Genomic DNA, 22,527 nt, shown 5'->3' with positions numbered 1-22,527 from the left:
CGGGACCTGCGCGCGACTCCGCGCCCGCCCCCTGCTCCCTCCTCCCTCCCCTCCCCTCCCGGCCGCGGTGCAGCGCGGCGGTGGGGCATGCCCCGTCCGCGCAGCGCAGCAGCGGCCCCGCGCCCTCCCGCGCACCGGCGGAGGCAGGCGCGGCGGCGCTGCCGCAGGGCCCCGCGGTCGCTCGGGAGCCCAGGCGCGGGCGCCCTGCGCGGGGCATGAAGTTGCGCCGGCGGCAGCGCGGCGGCGGGCGGAGCGGGGCGGGCTGCCCCGGCGGCGGTGGCGTCTCCTGTGCGGGGCCGTAGCTCCGCCGCGCCTCGGCGAGCCCGCGCTTCTCCTCCCGGCGCCCCGCAGCCCTCCGCGGTGAGCGCGGGGCCGGGCCGGGGAGCGCAGCCCTCCGCGCCGTGGGATGTGCGCGCAGCGGCGGGCGGCTGGCGGCCCGCTCCCGCTCCCTTAGCCCCTGCAGGCAGCGCGGCGGCTGGCGGGGCCCCTCGGGAAGTTTGATGGCTTCTTTGCGGAGAGTCAAAGTCCTGCTGGTGTTAAACTTGATCGCGGTGGCCGGCTTCGTCCTTTTCCTGGCCAAGTGCAGACCCATCACGGCCAAGAGTGGCGACTCCTTCCATGACATCCACCCCAGGGCAGAAGTGGCCAACTTGACGGCGCACGGCATCAGCTCCATCCAGGACGCAGTGCTGAAGAGACTTTCCCTCCTGGAAGACATCGTCTACAGGCAGCTGAACGGTAGGAACAGTTCTGCTGCTTTTAATTGTCATTAGGGTACGGCGCGGGGGTGAATGGAGGCAGTGGGCACAGGGCTGGCTTGGTAGAACCGCGCTCTTTCCTGTATTAACCTGCAAACGGAGGCTCCGTGCACTGAATCGATTTAGTATCTGATTTCCAAGTTCCGTTTGTGTTTAAAGCTCAGAGTACATTGCACAGGATGGGAGGAAATGGGAATAACATAATGCTGCCTTTTAGGTTTGTAATAATGGTCAGGAAATCACAGTGGCATGATTTCTGCATCGGATGAGGAGGATGTTCAGCGGGCTAACACGGGCTGGAGCTGCACACTGTATATTGATCGAGGGAATGGATTTTACTACCTTGGAGTTTGGTTTAGTGAAAGGGAGTTTTTAAACGGCTCAATTGTGTTGCATCATTCGAGTGCAGAAGGTTGGAAAGCAAACGACACTTTCTCTAGTAAGTTAAGCAAACTGTTCAGTGTTTCCTGTGGCTCAGCACTGACAGCTGCTAATTAAAATCTCAAGTAATCTTCTGTTTATAGCGTAGGGAAGGGATTTCCATTAAAATCTCACCAGGTTCAGTAGTTCGGAGATGCAGAAAGGGAGTTTTAAAGATGCCATGCGGGATAGAGAGGCGTGAAGATACGAGGTATCTAGGTGAGGTTTCTAATTAAAACACTGGCTGGGGAAGCTAACTTCTTGGAAATTGTTCCCTGTGGGATCACAACTGGGAATGTAATCTCAGTCAAGAGCCCTGTTGATGGCTTCCCATCTCTGTAGCTTTAACAATTCAAGTTTGCCTGTATCAGAAGCAGCCCAGTTAATGTTTTTGTCAGTGTGATTCCCTCTCCCAAGTTTTCAGTAGGAGGCTAATGCATAGATAGGTGTGTGTGGATCTGAAAGCTGCTGTGGCTCCCTGTGGAGTCGGTGCTATTGCAATTTTACGTGTGCACTGAGGACGTGAGACAGGTGCCGGAACACAAGGTATCTTTCCTGGTGCATAGTAGTTGTTTCAATTGGTGTTTGTACTTCGGGGAGGCACGGTACAAAACAAGAAGCCCTGAGCTGAGTGGGCAAGTGTAATTTTCATTGTGACTTGAGGAAAACCCTGTCCTGGCTGTGAAAGTGCTTAGCACCAAAGATGTTGAAGCAGCACTATTGGGTGACAAACAAGGTGAAAAATAAGAATTGTGAGGAACAGGGTAGGAAGCTGGATGTTATTTCCAGTCAAACTGTGAAACTGGAATTGCTGGGAAGAAGTTTCCAGGAAGATTTTAGCACTTATTTGAAAAGGGGGAATAGCTGCAGTTTGAGGCAAGAGACCTCGTACTGGGACCTTAGTATTGCACAAGTAGTCACGATGCCATCTACCATTCCTGCAAATACAGAGAGAGTTGACACTAAGTTATTACCCTTCTGCTGTGGAGATTAACATGGGACTCCCTGCTCCTGTGCTCTGGGCTGTGTTGGAGTAGCTGGTGCTTGTGACAGGAGCTGAGTGCAAGGACAGCTCTGAATGTGCTGCTTCCTCTGTGGGCTGCTGTGAGCACGGTGTGGTGCAGAGGCTGCTCAGTGCTGAAGAGCACTCGTGCACCTGAAGGCCAGGGGAGGCAGGAAGGTAACAGAGACATTGCTGTATCCCAAACATTTTCTTAGGCAGGCAGAAAGCTGAGCACCTGAATCATAGAATCAGATAGGTCGGAAAAGACCTTTCAGATCATCAAATCCAGCCAGCCAGCACTGCCAAGTCCACCACTAACCCATGTCAGATGTCAGGTGTGGCAGCTTATCTGGCTGCTGCATGTTGGGCTGATTTATAGGAGCACTGCTGAGTCTGGCTGAAAAATAGCTCTGGCATGGCACTTATGTAACTTTGGGACAAGTATATATTTGGTAGTCGTGGTTTAAGCACGTTGGTACATGTGATTTTGAGAAGAGTACAGTGTGCTCTGTTCTTGGAGGGATGTCTGCGCTTGTGCGTCAGTGACACATGGCTCTAGAGCAGGTTGGGGGGGCAGGTGAATCCTTATCACCACTAAGAGGAGCCAGTAAAGTGTGCTGACAGCCAGGAGATTGCTGTGCCCAAAATGATGTTCATTCTGGGCACCTGGAGAATACCCAGTGCTGAAATCCTGGTGCCTGCTTGAGGTATGCAACTAGGAGCTCACTTGGTTTTTTTTTTGACTTTAGAATAGAGAAGTTGCATGCGGGTGAGAAGTGCCTGACAAAATCACCATATGCTCTCAGACAGGCTGCCTGCAGAACGCAGCCACTGAGAGAGCTCTCTCTGTTGTGTGAAGTTATGCTTTGGTTTAAATCTGACTGATGGTTTATCATGTCCAAAGCCACAGAACATCATATAGAGTAGCCTGTGGGGAGACCCTGCACCTCAGGGAGACTGGGAAGCATTTGGCCAAAGAGAGAAACTAGACCACAGTTTGGGTGCAGTCAGCTATGGATTATTTTGTGCCTTGCAGGACTTGGCTGGATTTCAGTGGGAGTTGAAGCCATCTTTAAAAAACAGTCTCTTGAAGAGCTGCATTCTGTAGGGATCAAAAGAGCAATCTGACCTTCCCATGGTATGATTTTGGGGTTTGAATCCTGTAGTGTAAAGCATGTTGGAAAGCACAGCTCTCTGGTGTGGCAGCCCTCTTCTTATGTATATATTTATTCATTTCTGCTAGTGCTGGCTGTGAAAACAAGCTTAAACACACTGCCTTGGTGCTGGTAAAGGAATGGGTTTACACAATCCTTCCTTTTGAAGAACATTTCTCTACAGTACCATTCTGGAAATAACACCAGGCTCTCTCTTAACTCCTCTTCATGCAGAAGAGCTGTCGCAGACATGGTCCCATCTGCCCCATACAGTAACCCCTCACTTTCCAGGTGATAGACCTTGCTTTTGTGGTGTCCTTCAGCTACTCTTAGCTGGGGTTGCCACTGCACAAAGCTCTGCCGTGTCAGCCATGGGGTGCTTCTTTCAGATGGTGGTTGGCACAGTGCCTTGGGGATGCTGAACAGGATCTGGGAGCCACCGCAGCAGACAGCGCCCTTGCTGAGTGTTATCCTAGCTGTAATTCATAAAGTATCTATGAGAAGACTTGGGTTTGTCTGAATTTGTCTACTCAGTTGTCTCTTGGCCTCAAACTGATTGGGAACTGGATATGTGCTTGGTTCTTTCTAAAAGTTCATTATTGCACAAATCTTGTGGGTTTTCCTTGTTGCTTTTCTGTTGCTTTCTGCTGGTCTCTAATCGGATGACTGCCCTGGTTGCCATGAAGTGCAGGGGAGCCCTTTGACATGGAGCAGTTTGTGTGTGCATGCACTTACCCAAGGATTCGGAGCATTTTTAATGTGTCTAGTCACTTTTATGGATGAAATTTTCTTGTTCAGGAGGCATTCAGAGAAAGCTAATGAAGGTGAGGAAAGAACATGTACACTTTACTGCAGGTATTAGCTACAGCTTGTCTTCTTGGTCCAAACCTAATTTTCTGTGTGCTGACATTTACATAAGCAAAAATTGTGGTCCAGATTATCTCCAGTTGTATGGAGATCCACACAAATGAACTTCTCTGTTTGGCTCTGTGTTTACAAAGGGGGAGTTTCTGTGTTTGTGTGAAAAACCGCTTAGCTAGTGAGGAGCTGGAGTGAATAGAGACTTGAAGAGAACATCTAGCTTTCCTGGCAATCCTGTGTTTCCTGGAGAGTGCCAAGCACACTTCTGTGTACCTAATTCTGTTCCACTGGGGCTAATGTGGAATCCAGTTGATGACCATGAGGAATTGGGGGAATTGTGGGAATTATGCATGTACAGGATCCTGAGTCAGCAAAGGTGGGACAGCTTTTTAACTTTAGTGGCATATAGGAGGCTCCAGTTTGCATCATGAAACAGCATACAAAGATATGGCTCATCATGAGACCCCTATGCATCTGGTGACCATTGCATGGTGAGAAGATGCTAATCCCTTCTACAAGCAACAGCCTTGTCTGGCTGTTTATAGCAGCCTTCCAGTACCTAAAAAGACTGACAAGAAACCTGGAGAGGGGCTTTGGATAAGGGCCTGCAGGGGCAGGCCAAGGGGAATGGCTTTAACCTGCCAGTGGGGAGACTGAGATGAGCTCTTAGGCAGAAGCTCTTCCCTGTGAGGGTGCTGAGGCGCTGGCACAGGGTGCCCAGAGAAGCTGTGGCTGCCCCATCCCTGGCAGTGTTCAAGGCCAGGTTGGACACAGGGGCTTGAAGAGTCACAACACATTGTGTATAAGATCAGGGAAAATAAAAAACATTTGCACATTACTGTAAATGAGAGGCCAGGGCAGTAGAACTGCTGAAGTGAAGCTGGCCAGAAAATGGGTGAACAGCGAGGGTTTGTCTCCTTGTAGTGGAGAAGTGCAGAGAGAAACTGCTCCTTTACCACATGTGAGAAGTTGAGTGGGAGCTTTAAATTCCTTGATGGTTGAAGAAGCCTGTGCTGGAATGATCTGCACATGCTGAGGTATGAACAAATGCAATGCCAGCAGCCTCCTGCTTGCAGAGTGTGCTCTCACCTGCTTATCCAATTAGAAAATTTAACTCTGAGAAGACTGCATGTGGACACTGAGGCTGCTACTGGAACACAGCCTCTTCCATGCTCTATCCCCCTTGTAAAGTGGCATTTAATTAACTGAAAACACTTTGGAGACATGTGGATTTACTTCCCATAAGGATAAAATAATGCTTATCTTCTGTAGCACTTATCATCCCCAAAGCACATTATGAACTTAGCTAACTAACTATAAAAATTATATGTGTAAATAAGGCAGATTAAAAGTGGTTCTATCAACCATTTAGTATGTAATAGTGTTACACCCACAGACTGGTAATATTGAGATGTTAACAGGTGGGTAATACATTAGCTAAAATGCTAAGAAATTCTCTGATGAAGATAAACAACTAAATGGAAATAGCTGAGAGTAGGGAAACACTGTTTGTAGACAGAAGGGCCCAAACTTTAATGAAATAAAACAGCTTTTTATATGAGCACAGCCTCGCTGGGTGAAATCCTTTGATAGAAGAGATTGTGCTGTGGAGATGAAGTGACACACTGTGGGGATGTGACTGCTGTATCAGTGGATGGTTATCACGCAGGATCCCAGGTGCTGTTTCCATGTTTACTCCACTACCGTGATATTTCTAAAGTAGAAACTAACTGTGTTACTCTGGTAAAAATTGCTGCTTTAATATTTATTCTATGCCAAACAGATTTGATTGTCATGCTCCCCATTAGGAGTAACACAAATAAGCAAGATTTAGTACAAGTTCTCAGCCTAAACACACTCACTTGTGCATAGCCACAGGGCACCTGAGAGCTGCTCTCAGTAAATTACTGTCATTTGGGTCTGATGCCATCTAAAGAATGGATAAGAGAAACACTTTTTACAGAAATAATAAAGTAACAGGCGAGCTTTCAGACAGACATTTAGGAAGCATCTGGAAGCTTAGACTTTAACTGACATTTAGTTTACAACCCAGCTGACTGGAAACTGGTAATTTTTGGTTTTGATAGATGTTTGGCATTGCCATCAGAATATTCACTGTCAGTGGCAATGCATGAGTAATAAGCCACTAACACATTTATCATGCAGATACAACACGAGATTCATGAGATGCAACAGCAATGACCAGGAAATAGTGACAACATTGGTATTTTGTTCTTGCATATTAATTCAAGTCTGACTAAATGGAGCAACAAAACCTTACCTCGGTGGTAAAGCTGACAAAGGTATGTTAGATTTATGCTGCCAAATGAATCAGGTGGCTTTTAGGAATTTTTTTGTAAGGGTACAGTTAAAATAAAAAGGTGCTGTAATTATGTGAATTACAATATTATTTCCAAGCCTCAGTCTGGATCAGTGCTGTGCTGTTGTGTCTGCGGTAAGACGCATTTGGAATTGGATGTATTTGGCAGAACAAAGGGTATCTATTGAGTGACATTTCAGTGCCCAAAGGCATCCTGCCTGGCTTCCAGCTGCTGCTGCAGGAGGGCATGTCCAGAGTGCGACATCAGCTGAGCTCACTGAACATCTTGGGCACCCTGAGGCCTCTTGGATGGCAGCTGAGACAACAGAGTCCCCTGCTTGTGTCTGGTAAATCTTTCACTTCTGTTGGTGAGGACAGGTAGGCAAAGTTGGCTTTAGCCATATACTGTCAATGTGGGATTTGGTAGAGTCCTTCTGGTCTACTCTTGGCTGCCATCTTCATGACTTCTGGCAGAAAGCACATGGCATTCCTCGTATGAAAAAGCCGAATGCTGCCTTTGAGCAAATCTGCCTGTTAATGAGGTAGAGCACTAAAGAAAACTGGAATGAGCCTTCTCAGGTAATTTTGTGATTTATGCCACTAATCTTTATCTAAAACTGAACAATCTGGTCCAGATGTTGTGGCAGGCTGCCAGTTCCCAGCTCCTATAGATACACCTGAATCTCTGGGCATTCTGCACCTTCAAATGTTAGAGTCAAAAGGGAGATTTTTTATTGGTAAACTGTCCTTATTGAAGTCTGCAAAGAGCTGTTCAAGCTGAATACGCATGATATTGACCCTGCTATGAGTCAACAGCAGTGATTCAACTTCAGTAATGTATCCTAATGGTACAATGCTGTTTTTCCTAAGCAGTTTTGGGAGTACCAGCAACTGTGTTTTCTAACCCCCAATCCCTGTGGTCAGATTTCTTCAAGAACTTATTGAATACTTTACGTCTTACTGCTCTAAGCATAGCTAGTTCTGCCTGTAAATCTAACAGCTATCGACCCACATTCTGACATTCACTGGTGGTTATCTAAAAATGATGTGGTAATGATGCAATGAGAGCCCTATGTAAAACCTTATGTGCAAGGAGAGGGCTGTGCTGAGCCTCCCTCTGCTGCCACTGAGCAGTTACACACGCTGCTTCTGATGCTGTCTTTGATGCTCATGTTGGTGGGGAGATGCAGAGTTATCTGAAAAAGACAGTTCCTTAAAATCAGGAGTGAATTGGAGGAAAACCATCACACTTTGTCTGTCCATAGAATTTCAGAATGGTTTGTGTTGGAAGGGACCTTAAAACTCATTCAGTTCCAACCCCCTGCCACAGGCAGGGACACCTTCCACTAGAGCAGCTTGCTCCAAGCCCCTGTGTCCAACCTGGCCTTGAACACTGCCAGGGATGGGGCAGCCACAGCTTCTCTGGGCACCCTGTGCCAGCGCCTCAGCACCCTCACAGGGAAGAGCTTCTGCCTAAGAGCTCATCTCAGTCTCCCCTCTGGCAGGTTAAAGCCATTCCCCCTTGTCCTGTCCCTACAAGGCCCTACATTGTTTTGAAGATACTTGCAACTGGCATCGAAGAGCAACAGAAAAAGTGAGAGAGATGCTTGACTGTCTTCTTACTCCTTACCATAACGAATGACTGGAATGTGGCCCTAATTAAGTGATTACTACTCATATTATGACCCTGCCCAGCCTGGTACATGGCGCATATATTTTGTGCTATAAACCAGGGAGAAATAGACCATTCCCAAAGTGCTTATCGTTTAGCAACATAAATCATGCAAGAGCACGAAGCAGAAGATGGGGGTAGAATTAGACCTAATGTCATGTTAATTCCCTGTGGCTTTTGTATTTAAACTCATGTTGGTTTAAATATATATTAATTATATATCAACTAGGGGAGATGCATAAGAAAATAATAGAGCAGGAAGATGTCCAAGTGAAGGTGGAGGGAAGGGGGACTGCAGAAATGGTGAGAGCAGAATGCAGGGGTGAGGTTTCACCCAGGAGTAGCATGCTGAGCCAAGTCATGAAGCTGGAGGGTCTCTGTGGGCTTTGAGGGGTGGAGAGGGGGAAGGCAGCATCCTCTATCTGCATATGCTCTCAGGATTTCTGCCTCCAGAAGCGTTCCTTGCTCCTGTAAGTCATGAGGGACAGCTTCAATATTTGGTCCACAATTAGGAAAATATCCACCATGCACTAATTCATAAGGAGACACTCAGCAGGACCTTGCTTGTGGGAAGGTGATGAGAACCAGACGTCTGAGTCTGGAGGAGCAGATGCTGGTGGTGGAGCAGATGGTGGTTGTGGAGCAGATGCTGGTGGTGAGGCAGGTGCTGTTTGGATTTGATTGACCCTGTGCAGTGCCCAAAGGGCCAGAGCTGGTTTTTAAGTTCTGCAGGTGGAGGTCAGAAACAAACTGCACTGTTTGGAGAAATAAATGAATAATAAAACTAATGGGGCAGGGATGGGTGAGCTGCTTTCTCCTGTGTGAAGTGTTAGGGTGCATGGTGCAAGCATGGTGCTATTTGATTAGTGCTGTGGTGTGAAGGGACAGTGTCACACCTGGATCATGCAGATGGTGTATGGGTATGCAGACAGTTCTCATTTAGGAATCTGCCCCTGTCAGGAGCATCTAAAGGTAGGTAACAGCTTTTACAGTGTCTTACATGGAAGGTGTTACTGGGGTCAGGTCGTATTGACTTCAGTTGTCTTTGGATCAAGCACTGAATCAATAAGTGACTTCTGGGGGAGTTTAATAGCTCTTCTGCACAGACATGAAAGGGGTTAGGCAGTAAAATGGGGTTTGACACTTTCGTCAGTCTTCTCTGAGGAAGTTGCTCAACTTCCAAACACTAATTGATGCCCTGTTCCTACCACAAATTTTCCTCCCTGCTGCTGCTCCCTGTTGGATCCTATGGAACAGCATCAGACTTTGCAAATTAGAACCAGGCTGCAGTGAGGAAAGAGGCAACGAAAGGAAGGGAACAAAACTTTGACATCGTACTTCAGTTTGCGGAACCAGCATAATTTATGCTCTTTGTGCAGCTGTTTGGAAAATCCTGGAACTCCCTTGAATGTCCAGCTCTGATTATCATTGCTGGAACTGTATATCCAGAAATACCCGGCTCCAGTTGTGAATTGTGATTACTGGAGTTGGGTAGCCAACAAAAATAATTTACTCCAAAGCTGCAGACCCAGGTGTGGATGCTCTGGTAGCATCTTATTCTGAGGCTGCCCAGCTCTTTCCATAATAAGAATTGCTTGAATTTGTTTATAACTTTTCCAGTTGGGCTGAGGTGATCAAATATTGTCAAGATCACATTTATCTTTAATCCCAGCAAACGGGTCCAGATGTTTTTGGAAATGATGTATGAGGAAAACATGTTCCATGGAGGGGACAAAAGCTGGTATAAAGGGAGGAGGATGGGGGGGACTGAACTGTCTGCTCCAGAACACCGGGGCTGAGAAACTACAGGAGCATGGAAGGGGGAGATGAGGAGACTGATGTGGGTGGGCAACATGGGAACTGGGGGGGGGGGGAGCATGGGGCAAGGAATGCAGGCAGGCACATGGGCAGGGAGCAGTGACCCTGTGCAGCATCTCTGGTTTGCTCCAGGGATGCTTGAATGTAGTACGGTGGCTGAGTGGCTTTGTTACAAGTAGTGGAAAAATGGCTTTCTTCAGAAAAAAAAAAGTGTTATTTTCAACTTAATATTGCATAGAAATGAAGTATAAGTGAGGAGATTGGTTCCTTCTAGAAACCTTAGTGCCGAATGTGGGTTCTTGGGTGTTTCTGCTGTTGTAGTGATTAAAGTGTTAGCCTTGTAGAGCATTGAGGAGATGTGTGGGTATAAACCAGGGCAGGTATTATTAGCTGTGTAAAGCAAAACAATACTGTCACTGTGGAAAAATTACAGGTTTGTGCTGAAGCAGATATTTAACCTTTGTTTTTACAACTCCAGAAATGAAGCAGTTTGTTTCTTAATGTAGGCTTAATCCTCAAAGTGTGTGCTGACTGGATTTTCCCACATGAATGTATGAAAGGCTGGGCTATTAAAACCTGCTTTAATGATCTCTTTTCCCATAACTCCTAATATTTGCCATTTACTACTTATGATGTGCCTAAGTAGTTCTCATTTGTAGTAGGTATTTTAAATGCTGCAGATGTCCTAGTTTCAGGCTAACTGCTGGTGACTGTTTTCATTATGTCTGAGAATTGAGTAGTGCGGGTGATTTCTGCAGGTTGGCATTAATGCTCGCCTCGTACTGTTCTTCATTAGAAGGTTTTGATGTACGGGTCCCCAGTGGAAGCAGAAATAGTTGGATTTGGCAGAGGAGCAGCAGTGCTGGAGAGCACACTCATCTTTTCAGTGAGTGTTGTTTTGGGGTGTAAGTTCGTGCCAAGTCGGAGAGGGCAGATGGGTGGGGGGGGCTGGTGTGGGGCACATTTTTGGGAGTTCCTGTCTGTTTGTCCTTAGGGTCTTCCAACACATTTACAGTAGAGGAAATGTGGCTGTTGGAAGGGGACAATCTGGGCAGTGACTTTGCAAGCAGTTTGTGGAGAAGGTCTCTGCCTGTCCTTGTCTTGACCCACGAGCCTTGTGTTCCATTTTCTCTCTCCTTCCTGCTGAAGAGGGGAGTGACTGAGCAGCTCTGGGGGGCACCAGGCCTCTAGCCAGAATCAACCCATCCCAGTCTTACAGTCTGATGGCCCTCACTGCAAAGCAGAGCTGAGAGTGCAAGAGAAGTGGTGATAAAAAAGAAGAACCTGTAAAGTGCAGGTTAGGAAGCGGGGGCTGTACTTAAATTAAAATACACAACCCGGGTGCTCTGCAACCAAGGAGAGGCTGTTAACTCAGTTGTCTGTCCTCCCCACACTTCATTTTACCTTGAATTCTACCTGTTGGGTTTTTTTTTTCTTCTCTTTTTTTTCTGAATCCCATTTCTCAATCACCACCAGAGGCAACTCCAGCTGTGACTTGACAGCTGCTGCTGTCTTCTCCAGCATGTGCTGCCAAAAGTCCCAGTTGATTCTAGGGCTTAAGGCACAATGCTGTCAACTTTCTGTGTTTGTTTCCTACTATAAAATGCTACATATTAATATTAATATTGCTCTTTCCAATTTGAGAAGCCTCCAGGCCGATTGCAGTTATGTTGGTTTTAAACCTCAGGTTTTGGCAGGTATGTCCTAGCAGTAAACACGGGTTGTGAGCATCTCCCAGCACATGGGCAATGCTTTAGGCTGGGGTGCACTGGATAGCACTGAAGTCTGGAACCGGATCCTTAAGTTATTAAGGAAGCTTAAATGTAAGCGAAGCTTTGAATACAGTCCTTTCTCTTCACATCCTGTGAAATAATTCCTTCTGACTTGGAAGAAGCAGCTCTGGTGCCCGGGGTACCATGTGCTGCAGGTCCTTCCCATGCTGAGCATCATCAACCAGAAGCAGCTCCTCTGGCACAGACCTCATATGCTTCTACATTGCCTGAGCTGCTTTCTTGCTCCTTAGCCACAGGCTGCCTTCCTGCTGGCTGGAAGGCAAAGTGCTGCTGCTGTAAGAGGCAGCTTCACACCTACAGCCTCTCTCTTTCCTTAACAAGTTAAAAAAAGAGGATATTTTTTCTTTTTGCCTGCTTCTTCCTTTGCATTTCTAACAACTCCACACTGAACTTCGGCTTAAAATCTTAGAGAACTGAAACTTAAACACTTAGGGTTGGAAAAAGGCAAAAAGCTGATCCAGGAGTCTTCTGACTGGATCAGTGGAGCAAAAGAACAGGCTGAAGTGGCACAACTGTGAGTTAGGAGAACTTTGCTGATCGTGCTGTGTCAGGCTCTTGCACCAGGTGATTATCTTCAGAGGTGCATAAGGCAAATGCTTTTCCAGGCTTAGGAAATTTCTTTATACTTGAATTCTAAAATGATTTTTTTTTTTCCCTTTTCTCTTTTTAAAACAAAATTGCTGATGGAGCATTCAAGCACTAATAGAATTCTTGTGGTTCATTTTCTTTGACTCATTTTTTGGCTGATATTAGGTAAAACCTTCTCAGTGCTTGCCTTCTGTTAGCACTGGAATTCCTCTTCATACCTTTAGTTGCATTTTCTGTGAGTCTGTCATGGGGATGGCTCAAACTGATGGCAGTGTTTAAAACCCAGTAGCTGGAGTGTCTGGATTGTAAATCCTGCTGCTGAGTGGATCCTACCTGTGTCCCTTCACGGGGGTGGGTTGGGAATGAGCCCAAGGAGCTCGCTTCTGTCATTATGGGTGGAAGCTGCATTCTTCCCAGGGATTTCAGCAGGGTTTGGATTGTGCTTGTTTTGCGCCCTTTATTAAGCGCCAGTGTGAATTGGAAAGCTCTATGTTAGGGTAAAGAAATAAAAAGGTAGAGCCTATATTTCAGGCTGAAATTGGTATCATTGATACTAATTCAAGAGATTTTCTCTTCTTCCCCCCCTTGCTAGGTCACAAAGTCCTTTTGTATTCCATTTGCATTTTATTATCTGTTGGGGATTGGACTTGTAGCTACGTACCATATTCAGACCTAACTGTATGGCAGATACCTTGCAAGCTTGCATTCCTTTTTCATGTTTCGTGGCTATTTTTGACAAGTAAATACAGTTTCATATTTATACCCATGGCAGGAATAAATCAAATTAGTCTGAAATTAGCCTTTGCTCTTACAATGCTTTGCACATTTCTAGTATGTAGGAGATAAGGCAGGAGAGGAGCAAACCTGCTTTGAAGCCGAGCTGATTTCCATAGCAGGCAGAGTGACCTACTTAAAGGGAGGGGGGGAGCACGCGGAGTCAAAAACAGGCTTGTGATCTATTTAATTCAATTTCCAAATCTCTGTGTCAGTGCTCCCGTGTCTGAGCCCTCTCCTGACACTCACCTGACAGCACTGAAGAACTCAGAGCTGAAGAAACATCATTTGTCCTACAAGGATCCCCTTTGTATTAAAGAGAATTGTGTTGGCGTGGCCATGGGGATAGAACCGTGTTCAGCGCTGAGGCATTTGGTAAATGACAAGATTCAGAGAGGGCTTTGAGGGGATGTTAATCACTGTTGAACATTTGTAGGAAACCTGCTTCCTTGCTTCACTTAAAGGAGAAGGAGAGTGGGGCTCTCGAGCATCATATTCAAGAGTACAGGATGTTTGGGAACATCCATGTGGAGAATTGCCACACGGTGCAGCAGATCTGGAGATGCCCCAGGAGGTGGGTTGGAGCAGCAGATGGGAATTGAGGAGCATTGGCTTCTGTTTTACACACTCCTCGTTTGGTATCCAGGAGACCCGTGGGGTGTCTGTCTCATTCAGGTCTGCTACGATCTTAGTAGGGGATCCAACCCTGCAAAACAGCAAGCATCAGAGTCTGGAAAGCCAGTGCTGTCCATGGGGCTGGAGTAGCAACACCATTTACTGCTTGTTGCCTTATGTAGTGTGGTGTGAAGTCTGTGTAATGTGTGCCCAGATCAGAATGGCCATGGTCCCTCCAGACACTGAAATGTGTGAATTTATACAATAAAAGCCGAATTGTCAGTCCTGGTGGTTTTACAGCTTGTTCAGAGGACCAACCCTCTCTGGGTTGCTAAAGGCTCTGCATTTGGTGCTGGTGTCTGGTCTGTAACCTGTGTTTGTACTTTAACTTGATTTGCATCATCTGCAGAATAGTTTATATGTTCAGGACCTGAGTTGGGGGCAGCCCACGCACTGCAAGAAATGGTGATGGTCTGCACTTTCACATGCTCAGAAACTGATAGATACTCTGCTTGTGCATTTCAAGTGTTATGCAGAAGGGGAGGGCAGGTTGTTGATGCAGACTTCTGGCTGAGACAGTCTTGTCTGATGTGAACCTTCTAGCAAGTTTATGTAGGGACGAAGGTTTGTTCATTTAGTCAGTAAAGATACTAAAAAGTTTTCTTTGCTCGCCTTGGTCAGGGACAAATACTCTGTATTTGTGTGTCTGGTTGCCTTTACCTGAAATCTTTATTTCTTCCAATACCTGAGTGGAACGACATAAGAACTGCCCAGCCCTGGGGGTAGTTGCGTTTTACTGGAGCCATATGTTGAGTTTGTGAAGCCCATTGAGAATTTGGCAGGATCTATGCACTAAGTTAAAAATGAAGAACTGATGAGTAGGTGAGAGAAGATGGTCACAGCCACCTCAGGGCATTCCTGCTCCCCTTATAATTTTGTTCTATGCAGTTATTGTTCCTTGATGCTTTTAAAATATCCATTCTTCTTTTTTGAGTCAGAACTCATCTCCTTTTAACTTCCATTTTTCACTAAGCAAATTCGAGAAGTCCGGAGGAAGTCTTGTGGCCTGTTTTAAAAGTTTTGTGTGTTTTAAGTAACATAAATAAAATAGAATGTCACTGACCCACAGCAGAGAGGAAGGTATGTCAAGTCATGCTGGACAAGGGGGAATGGCTTTAACCTGCCAGAGGGGAGATTGAGATGAGCTCTTAGGCAGAAGTTGTTCCCTGTGAGGGTGCTGAGGCGCTGGCACAGGGTGCGCAGAGAAGCTGTGGCTGCCCCATCCCTGGCAGTGTTCAAGGCCAGGTTGGACACAGGGGCTTGGAGCAAGCTGCTCTAGTGGAAGGTGTCCCTGTCCATGGCAGGGGTTGGAACTGGATGAGCTGTAAGATCCCTTCCAACTGAAACCATTCTGTGGTTCTATGAAAAGACAGTGGAGAAAGCAGTAAGTCCTTTCTCCCAGCTGCATTGCAGGGTAGCTCTGTGCCACTTGTGTATTCAGAAGTAATGTGTGCTTGCACCGTGGGAGAACATTTGCAGTTGAAAGCATGTTACACTAGCAGTGTCTGTGCTACTCAAGGAAAGAGTCCAAAAACTTGCTCAAGTTCACAGGCATGGGCATAAAGGAGAGGTTGTAAGAGGCAGGATGTTGCCTAAATAAAAGCTGTTACCAAAACAGGACCATTTCTACTCACCAGAAAGCCAGTTGGGAAGGGAGAGGTTAAGAAGTGTTTGTGGCTCTTGTCAGGATTAACTCTGGAAGGGCTGGCCTGAAAACAAGATTTGGGTACAAAAGGGGAGACAGCCAACGAGGAAGTCAAAAATCAGAGCTGTTGTGTTCCTTGTTCTGATATACCTGTCTTCAGGTAAGTGCTAAATGAAATCTTAGGTTTGATATTGTAGCTTCTTGCCTTTAGCTGTAGGTAGTTTGTTGTGGATAATGGCTTCCCGTGGCTGGCAAGCCGTTTTCAAGGTCTTTGGGGTCCTAAACCAGCAGTGACCATCTCTGACAGTGCCAAGAACATTAACCTGAAATGAGAGATAGTGGATGTGCTACAGGACACTGTGGGTTGTATTCTTTTCAGGGCTGAAACCTGAGGTAAGATGTCTTCGACAGATGTAATTTAATCATTGATACACATCTAGGTGAAGAGTAAGTCTCCCCATGTCATAACACTTGATTTCTCTGCTTCTGACCATCTTTTAATTCAGTTATGCTGCTCTGTGGTGAGCTTATAAAATACAAGGATTAAGCCTTATGCTTTGAAACCTAAAATGATTCCATTATCGGTTGCTCCATGTGGATGGCAGTGGACAAACAGAGCTCGGGCCGGATGATAAATGCCCCAGAGTTTGTTCTTGGTGTTTGGGAGCTGGCAGGGCTCAGCCCCAGGGTGTGAGAAACCAAAATAGTTGAGAGATGATGATGCCAGTGTCCTTTTTGAGACGTGATCGTCCATGGCATAGGATAAAGTAGTTCCCGTGGGTATGGCAATACAAACATGAACAGCGGAGCTCTTGGATCCAGTTGTGAGAGATGGAACAGATGGGCCCTTGTGTGCAAACAGAGCATGTTCCCTGTTCACTGGCACAGCAGTCAGCGTGTCTGTTGTAGGAGTGGAGCTTCAGTACTGCCAGGCCCTGAAAAAGCTCTGGAAAACCATATTTTCTTGAGAAAATTAATTAAGTAGCTGTTTTTTCTAATACATGTAGACTGTCAGCTTGTGCTGTTACATATGGAGGTTCTGCATCGCTGAGCCTTAGGATTTCTTCCTTCTTGCTCCTGGGAAGCTCCTGTGATTCCTTGTCCTGAAGGGCAGTGAAACCACAGGTTGCTGCCTCTGACCGCTGCCTGCCTGTGACAGTGGGTCCGCTTGCAGTGTGTGTACATGCTGACAAGACAGAGCAGCTTTCCAAAGCCATGGAATGGATAAATACCCATGAAACAACTTACGGAGCTTGTCTTGGTGTGGAAAAAGGATGGATGCAGCCACTTCCAAAGGGTTAGTGAGTGGTTGCTGGGATGCTTCTGAGCAAGGCTGCATCACATGAACTAAAGCTGTCTGGTGCTGCTGGACAGGGTGTTATCCTTTGTACCTCTGAAAGAGAGAGTGGGCTGCTATCTGCAATAAAAGGGGTTGGAGAGAACCTCTCTCCCAGAGGGAAGAGGAGGATGCAGGTTTGGATTTTGAAAAGAAATTCTTGTATCATGTTTCTGCCCTTAAACCAATCTGCACTGCACTTTGTGCAGCTTGATGCTCATGGGGCTTTCCGAAGAGATGCTGGGTCTCATGTTTCCAACAGATCTTGTAGCTGAGATTAGTTCAGTGCCTCCTGCTCAGGCGTGCAAGTAAAGGAGCAAATAAAGGGGTAGACTGAAAGAGCTGGGCTGGTTCAGCTTGGAGAAGAGAAGGCTCTGGGGAGACCTTAGAACAGCTCCAGTGCCTGAAGGGGTGACAAGAAACCTGGAGAGGGGTTTTGGACAAGGGCCCGCAGGGGCAGGACAAGGGGAATGGCTGCAACCTGCCAGAGAGGAGATGGAGATGAGATAAACGATAAATGACGTAGCTAATTCTGTACAGAAGCAAGTATAGAAAGGTCAGAAAGAACATCTACAGTTGGGGTCAGTAAAATCAGGTTTTTCATATTTTCTAATATCCATAGTACTGGGTGTCTAACTGTGGCTTGATCATTGCTTTCATTTGCTGATTTTTTTTTTGGGCTGGATGTGTCATACCTGAAAACTTTCGATGTGTACCATGCCTGTGATACGAAGCTTCCCTCTGTCAGGACCTCCCTGCGTTCCTGCCACTGCTTTCTCTTTACAGTTTCATTTCTTCACCTTTGCACAGTTTGATTTCATTTTACAGCTTGCAGCATGAGGTCCCCAAATTGTGTATGTCCATTAAGCAAACCTCTCTATTTAATAAGCCACCTTTTAATGGGGGTCAGCTGCAGCCGTGAATGTGTAACAGGGGTTGGTTGCAAGCCCTGTAATGGCAGTGTGTGAGGGTGCTTGCTCCAAGTCTGCAGATGGGTCATTTCTTGCAGGAGCTTTGCGTGGCTTGTGCTCCTCACCATGCTGCTTGTGTTGGATCAGCCCCTCACGCTGCCTGAGCCCCTGTGATTGCCCTTTCCTATCATCTCATGAAGTGTGCAGGACCAACATCTGTACAGAGAAAGGCATCTCAGAGGCTCAGGTTTTGTATTCAGCTGGAGGCTGTCCCAGATAGAGCAAATATGTATGCAAAGGAGTTGCAGTAGGAGCTGTTTCTAGGAACTCAACTAAGGGATGCTCTTCTGTAGCACACATGGGAGATTTTGCCCTAAAATGTTTCAGAATATTTAGATGGCATTTAGATGGCAGCAGGTGGAGCACCTGGACATAGGTCTTGCTTTGCTTTCTAGCCACCAGGAAGAACCCTAGACCAACTGCTGCTGACTGAGAGCTTGTATTATAAAAGCAGGTCCAGGGTAGAAAGTCAGAGCTGCCCAAGAGCACCTCATACTGCCCTTGGCTAACTGACCCATTGCTTAGCGTCAGACAGTTTGCAATAACTTCTTAGGGTTAGGAAAGCCTCAAGACACAGATGGCTGGTCCAAGTCTTGTGTGTGTAAGCTGGGACATAGGATTTTTGTTGAGGTCTGTGTCTAACCAAGTTAATTGAGGTCTTGTTTGTTTGCTAAAGCAGCACTGAGGGATTCCAGGCTGCTGGCTTTGTTCTTGGCCCTCAGGACACCAGCAAAGTGAACTTGTGTAAATGCTATAAGATACATATATTAGTTTATGTATTCTTCCAGTATGTCCTTTCCCATCTTTGCTCATCTCTAGTAAATCAGTGTTCTGGGAAAGAAAACAGAGGCATGAAAAATCTCATAGTAATATGGGTTTAATCAATTCTCCCGTGAGCCTTTCATTTCCAATTTTCACTTTAACGTGCTCTGTCCTACTGCCAGTCCCTTCTCTTTGGGTAGCATTTTAAAAGTGTACATCCTTTGCCAGACTTCTCCTAATAGATTTGGGATGGAACGTTCAGCATCTGATTAAATTAAATTCCCCCTTCACCCTCGAAAGAAAATGATGTTTTTTTTTTCCAGAGCAAAACGTATTTCTAATGCAAGTCAGTGAACTTCTTTCATCACCACCCTGAGGTAATTTGCTCTGTCATCTTCCTGGCTGCTCTGACCAGTATATCTCTCCTGAGACTTGCAGCCAGGGTAACCTATTAATTCTTATGGTAGTACTGCCTTTTAGGGTATAAAATTCCCTGTAACCTCTTGTTTTATTCCAAGGTGGCAGTCAGGGACCCATTGGACAACAGCAGTTTTGTTGGCCTGTGTTAAACTTCAACTGGTGGCTTTAATTGGTGAGACTTTACACCTTGCAAAACTCCTCTGGCTTTCTGCAGTCACTTGTTAGGGGTGATGCATCTTGCTGGGCTTGGCCTGGTTTTCCTGCTTTCCTTGAGCGGTCTGTCACTGGCTTATGTGGGCTTGGCTTGCCCAGTGTGGCAGCTCTCATGGTCAACACCCATACAGCTGTACAAGAAAAGCCGTGGCTGCCCCGTCCCTGGCAGTGTTCAAGGCCAGGTTGGATGGGGCTTGGAGCAACCTGTTCTAGTGGAAGGTGTCCCTGCCCATGGCAGGAAGTTGGAGCTGGATGAGCTTTAAGGTGCCTTCAAACCCAAACCAGTCTGGGATTCTGTAACCTTGACTAGCAGCGTTGTGCTTTCTTTTTTCTTCACTCTTCATGTTGTTCTTTTCTTTCCTAGTTCTGTTGTTCTCTCTCCTGTTTTTGGATATTAATACCTCTCCCCCTTTATTTCAGTGACTGTTGGAGTTCCGCTTTAGCACCAGTCTACAGCTTAAACCTTAGCAAATGGACAAGCATATTTGTTCTGCAGCACAAGGGAGCTCTGTCTCAGGGGTGAGAGTGAGGACGGAAAGGAACGATGTGATGAAGAGGTCAAGTAGAAGGCATCTAGAACTAGACAGGAGGATGCTTAAGCCAAAGCTGGACATGCCAAGAAGTGTCATAATTCTTTTGATTGCTTTAACTGGTGTTTGTACCCCAGGTTATGTACAAGGGTCTGGATGCTTCATGTTACTGGCTATTGACCACCCATGGGCATCCGTTCTTCTCTGAAAATGTTGTCAACAGCTTCCATAGAGAATTGTGCTCCACTTATGGCTGGAGCTTTGCACATAAATAACTTCAGAGCTGTGGGAAACCTCCTCTTGTAACCATTGTCCTCTGATTGTTAGGAGCTGACGCTTCCCTGTGTTTATCTTGTATTTCTCTGTTAAGGACGTACGATTATCCTGTAGCAGGTGGCATTGCTGTGCAGAGAAATCTATGTTTAATACCTCCAGCCTTAACTGTTGTCATGAGAAGAATGGATTTCTCCTCTTCCGTGTATTAAGGACATGTTGTGACTTTCTGGAATCACTGCAGGAGTAAATGATGTATGAAATGAGAAATCTCTGCTCCGTGCGCGCAGACACAGCCAGTGCTGTAAAATGTTCAGCTCAGATGCAGCCAGAAAAATCTCTCAAGTGTCCAGCGTGACTCCTGGTTCTTCCTCTGTTGAAGCGTCTTCGCCAGGTTTGGCTTCAGTTTTTCCCTGGTGTGCTTGCAAGCCTTGGTTGATCATTACAGAGAGAGATGTCCCTGTGTGCAGGGACTGTTTCCTTGAAGCTTGTAATCAACGACACATGCTCATTAGCACTGGGTGGAAGTTTCTTGTTCCTTCAGAGTCCCTGATCCTTATATATTAAAATCTTTATATAGACCTTTCTTGTGTAGGTGTCTCACCACCCTCACAGGGAAGAGCTTCTGCCTAAGATCTCATCTCAGTCTCCCCTCTGGCAGGTTAAAGCCATTCCCCTTGTCCTGTTCTTACAGGCCCTTGTCCAAAGCCACTCTCCAGGTTTCTTGTAGCCCCTTTAGGCGTTGGAGCTGCTCTAAGGTCTCCCTGGAGCCTTCTCGAGGCCAGACAAGCCCAGTTCTCTCAGCCTGTCTTATAGCAGAGGTGCTCCAGCCCTCTTATCTTGGAACTTGTTCTGTTTGTTTTGTACCCCAAAACAGCAGAGACATGGGAAGGAGGTCGGTTGCTAAAACTAAACTAATGGGAGTTCACTTGGTTGAACAATGCAGAGGATGTCTTGTGAAAACCTCAAGATTTTAAATGTCAGATTTAAGAAATTTTAGAGGAAAAAACCCAGCTCAGTAGCAGCTGTGAGGAACTAAAAAGGTTCAGATTAGATAAAGGATGCTGCATGTTTTAGTGGGCACTTCTGTGCTTTGGTGTATGGAGCAGCCAAAAGGCTTGTACATCTTACATTGAAAAGTGGCAGCAAGAGAAGCCTACAGCTTCTTGTAAGGTGTGTTTGAGGGGTAAACGTATAGGACTACATGTGTTTTCTAATTTAACCTAAGCTGCTTTTCTGGAAAAGGAGATTGTGTAGTTCATTCTGATGCTCTCCAAGATCCTTGCAGATAATTCAGTTGCAGAGCAATTTGGAATTACTCACAAAGGACATTTTTCTTCCTATCTTTAACAACAAGGCAGAATGACTGAGAGATAACTCCCTTGGATTCATACCAGGAAGCTGCATCAGTGTTCCTGGGAGAGTGCCTGGAACTCACAAAAAATACCTGTTTAGCCAAGGCTAGGTGAGTATTCGGTTCAACACACACTGTACCTCTCTGCTTTTGTAAGTGGGTCCTTCTTCCAGATTATTTGAGATGAACCCTTTTCTCTCTTCAGAATTCCCGTGTGACACACAGGTGACATTAACCCTTGGGGTCCTTGTGTGATGTTTTTGGTGGTGGTTTCTTGTGTTTGTCATGCGTGGAGAGAAATGGTGTTCTGTGCCATCAGCTTGCAGACTGCCCCCCTCAGCAGGACTCTCCTGGGAACAAATAAATCAAAGCTGGGGAGGGGTGAGAAATGAAAGAAGTGATTTTGCTGCTGTTGTAGCACTGACATCGCCCTTTTTGCTTTGCTGTACTATTCAGGCATGCTTGATCAGATGCAAGAGCTTCAGTGGTTGCAGAACAGGGCTGTTCACAGCAGACCTGTACCATGGGCACTTGGCAGTGCTTTTAAGTCTGTTCTTTTAAATTTTAAATCACAGTTTTATATGATTTTCTGTTGAGAAAAAAGCTTTATCAAGCATTCATTTGGGGCCTTCCAGCAAGGCTCTGAAAACTGTTCAACGTAGATCCTCCTGCCATCTGATCTCTTAGCAGGGGCTGTTCTACAGAACTGCAAGATTGGCTCTTACGTCTTAAAACCATTGGAAGTACATCTGTGTGTGTTTGCTGGAGGTCGGCTCACTGTGTGTGGCATGTGGTGCTCTTCAGCTTCTTGTGCTGCCGTTTCAGACTTGACATTTCTCTGCCTTCACGTGTTGAAATCTTGCTTATCCTCCAGCTGCTGTTTCTGTGTTTGAGCCCCTCTTCTGCTAGCGTTGAGTGAAATCCAGTTTAAAACTTCTTCAGTTGGCCTCTGTTTCAGGAGTGAAACAGCACTTGCAAAGCTTTTACCAGCACAGCAGCGACTTGCAAACAGTTCTTGGAGGAGCATTTTCCAGACCCACACATGCTGGTTTGTTGTTCTCAGTGCGCTCTGTACAGGGTTATTGTTGTCTTGGGCCCCCTCATTGATGTTTTGTAGCATTTGTAGGCACCTTCCACTAGAGGAGGTTGCTCCAAGCCCCTATGTCCAACCTGGCCTTGAACACTGC

At 46.2% G+C, this 22,527-nt stretch overlaps 1 protein-coding gene across 1 annotated transcript in view; it reads left to right on the top strand.

Moving 5' to 3' along the window:
- Positions 1 to 265: 265 nt before the first annotated feature.
- The window catches only part of GALNT17 (polypeptide N-acetylgalactosaminyltransferase 17), a 182,319-nt gene continuing 160,057 nt past the window's right edge, over positions 266 to 22,527 (top strand). Inside the window, exon 1 of the mRNA XM_061470344.1 lies at positions 266 to 738. Coding sequence (XP_061326328.1) covers positions 501 to 738 — 238 coding nt within the window. The 5' untranslated portion in view covers positions 266 to 500. The remainder of the gene's footprint in view (positions 739 to 22,527) is intronic.

The sequence above is a fragment of the Pezoporus flaviventris genome, unplaced genomic scaffold, assembly GCF_033815535.1.
Source record: "Pezoporus flaviventris isolate CSIRO_AGI_PZ_B2104156 unplaced genomic scaffold, CSIRO_AGI_Pfla_v1 ptg000063l, whole genome shotgun sequence".
Taxonomy (NCBI): Eukaryota; Metazoa; Chordata; class Aves; order Psittaciformes; family Psittacidae; genus Pezoporus; species Pezoporus flaviventris.
This window is presented reverse-complemented; position numbering and strand designations above follow the sequence as displayed.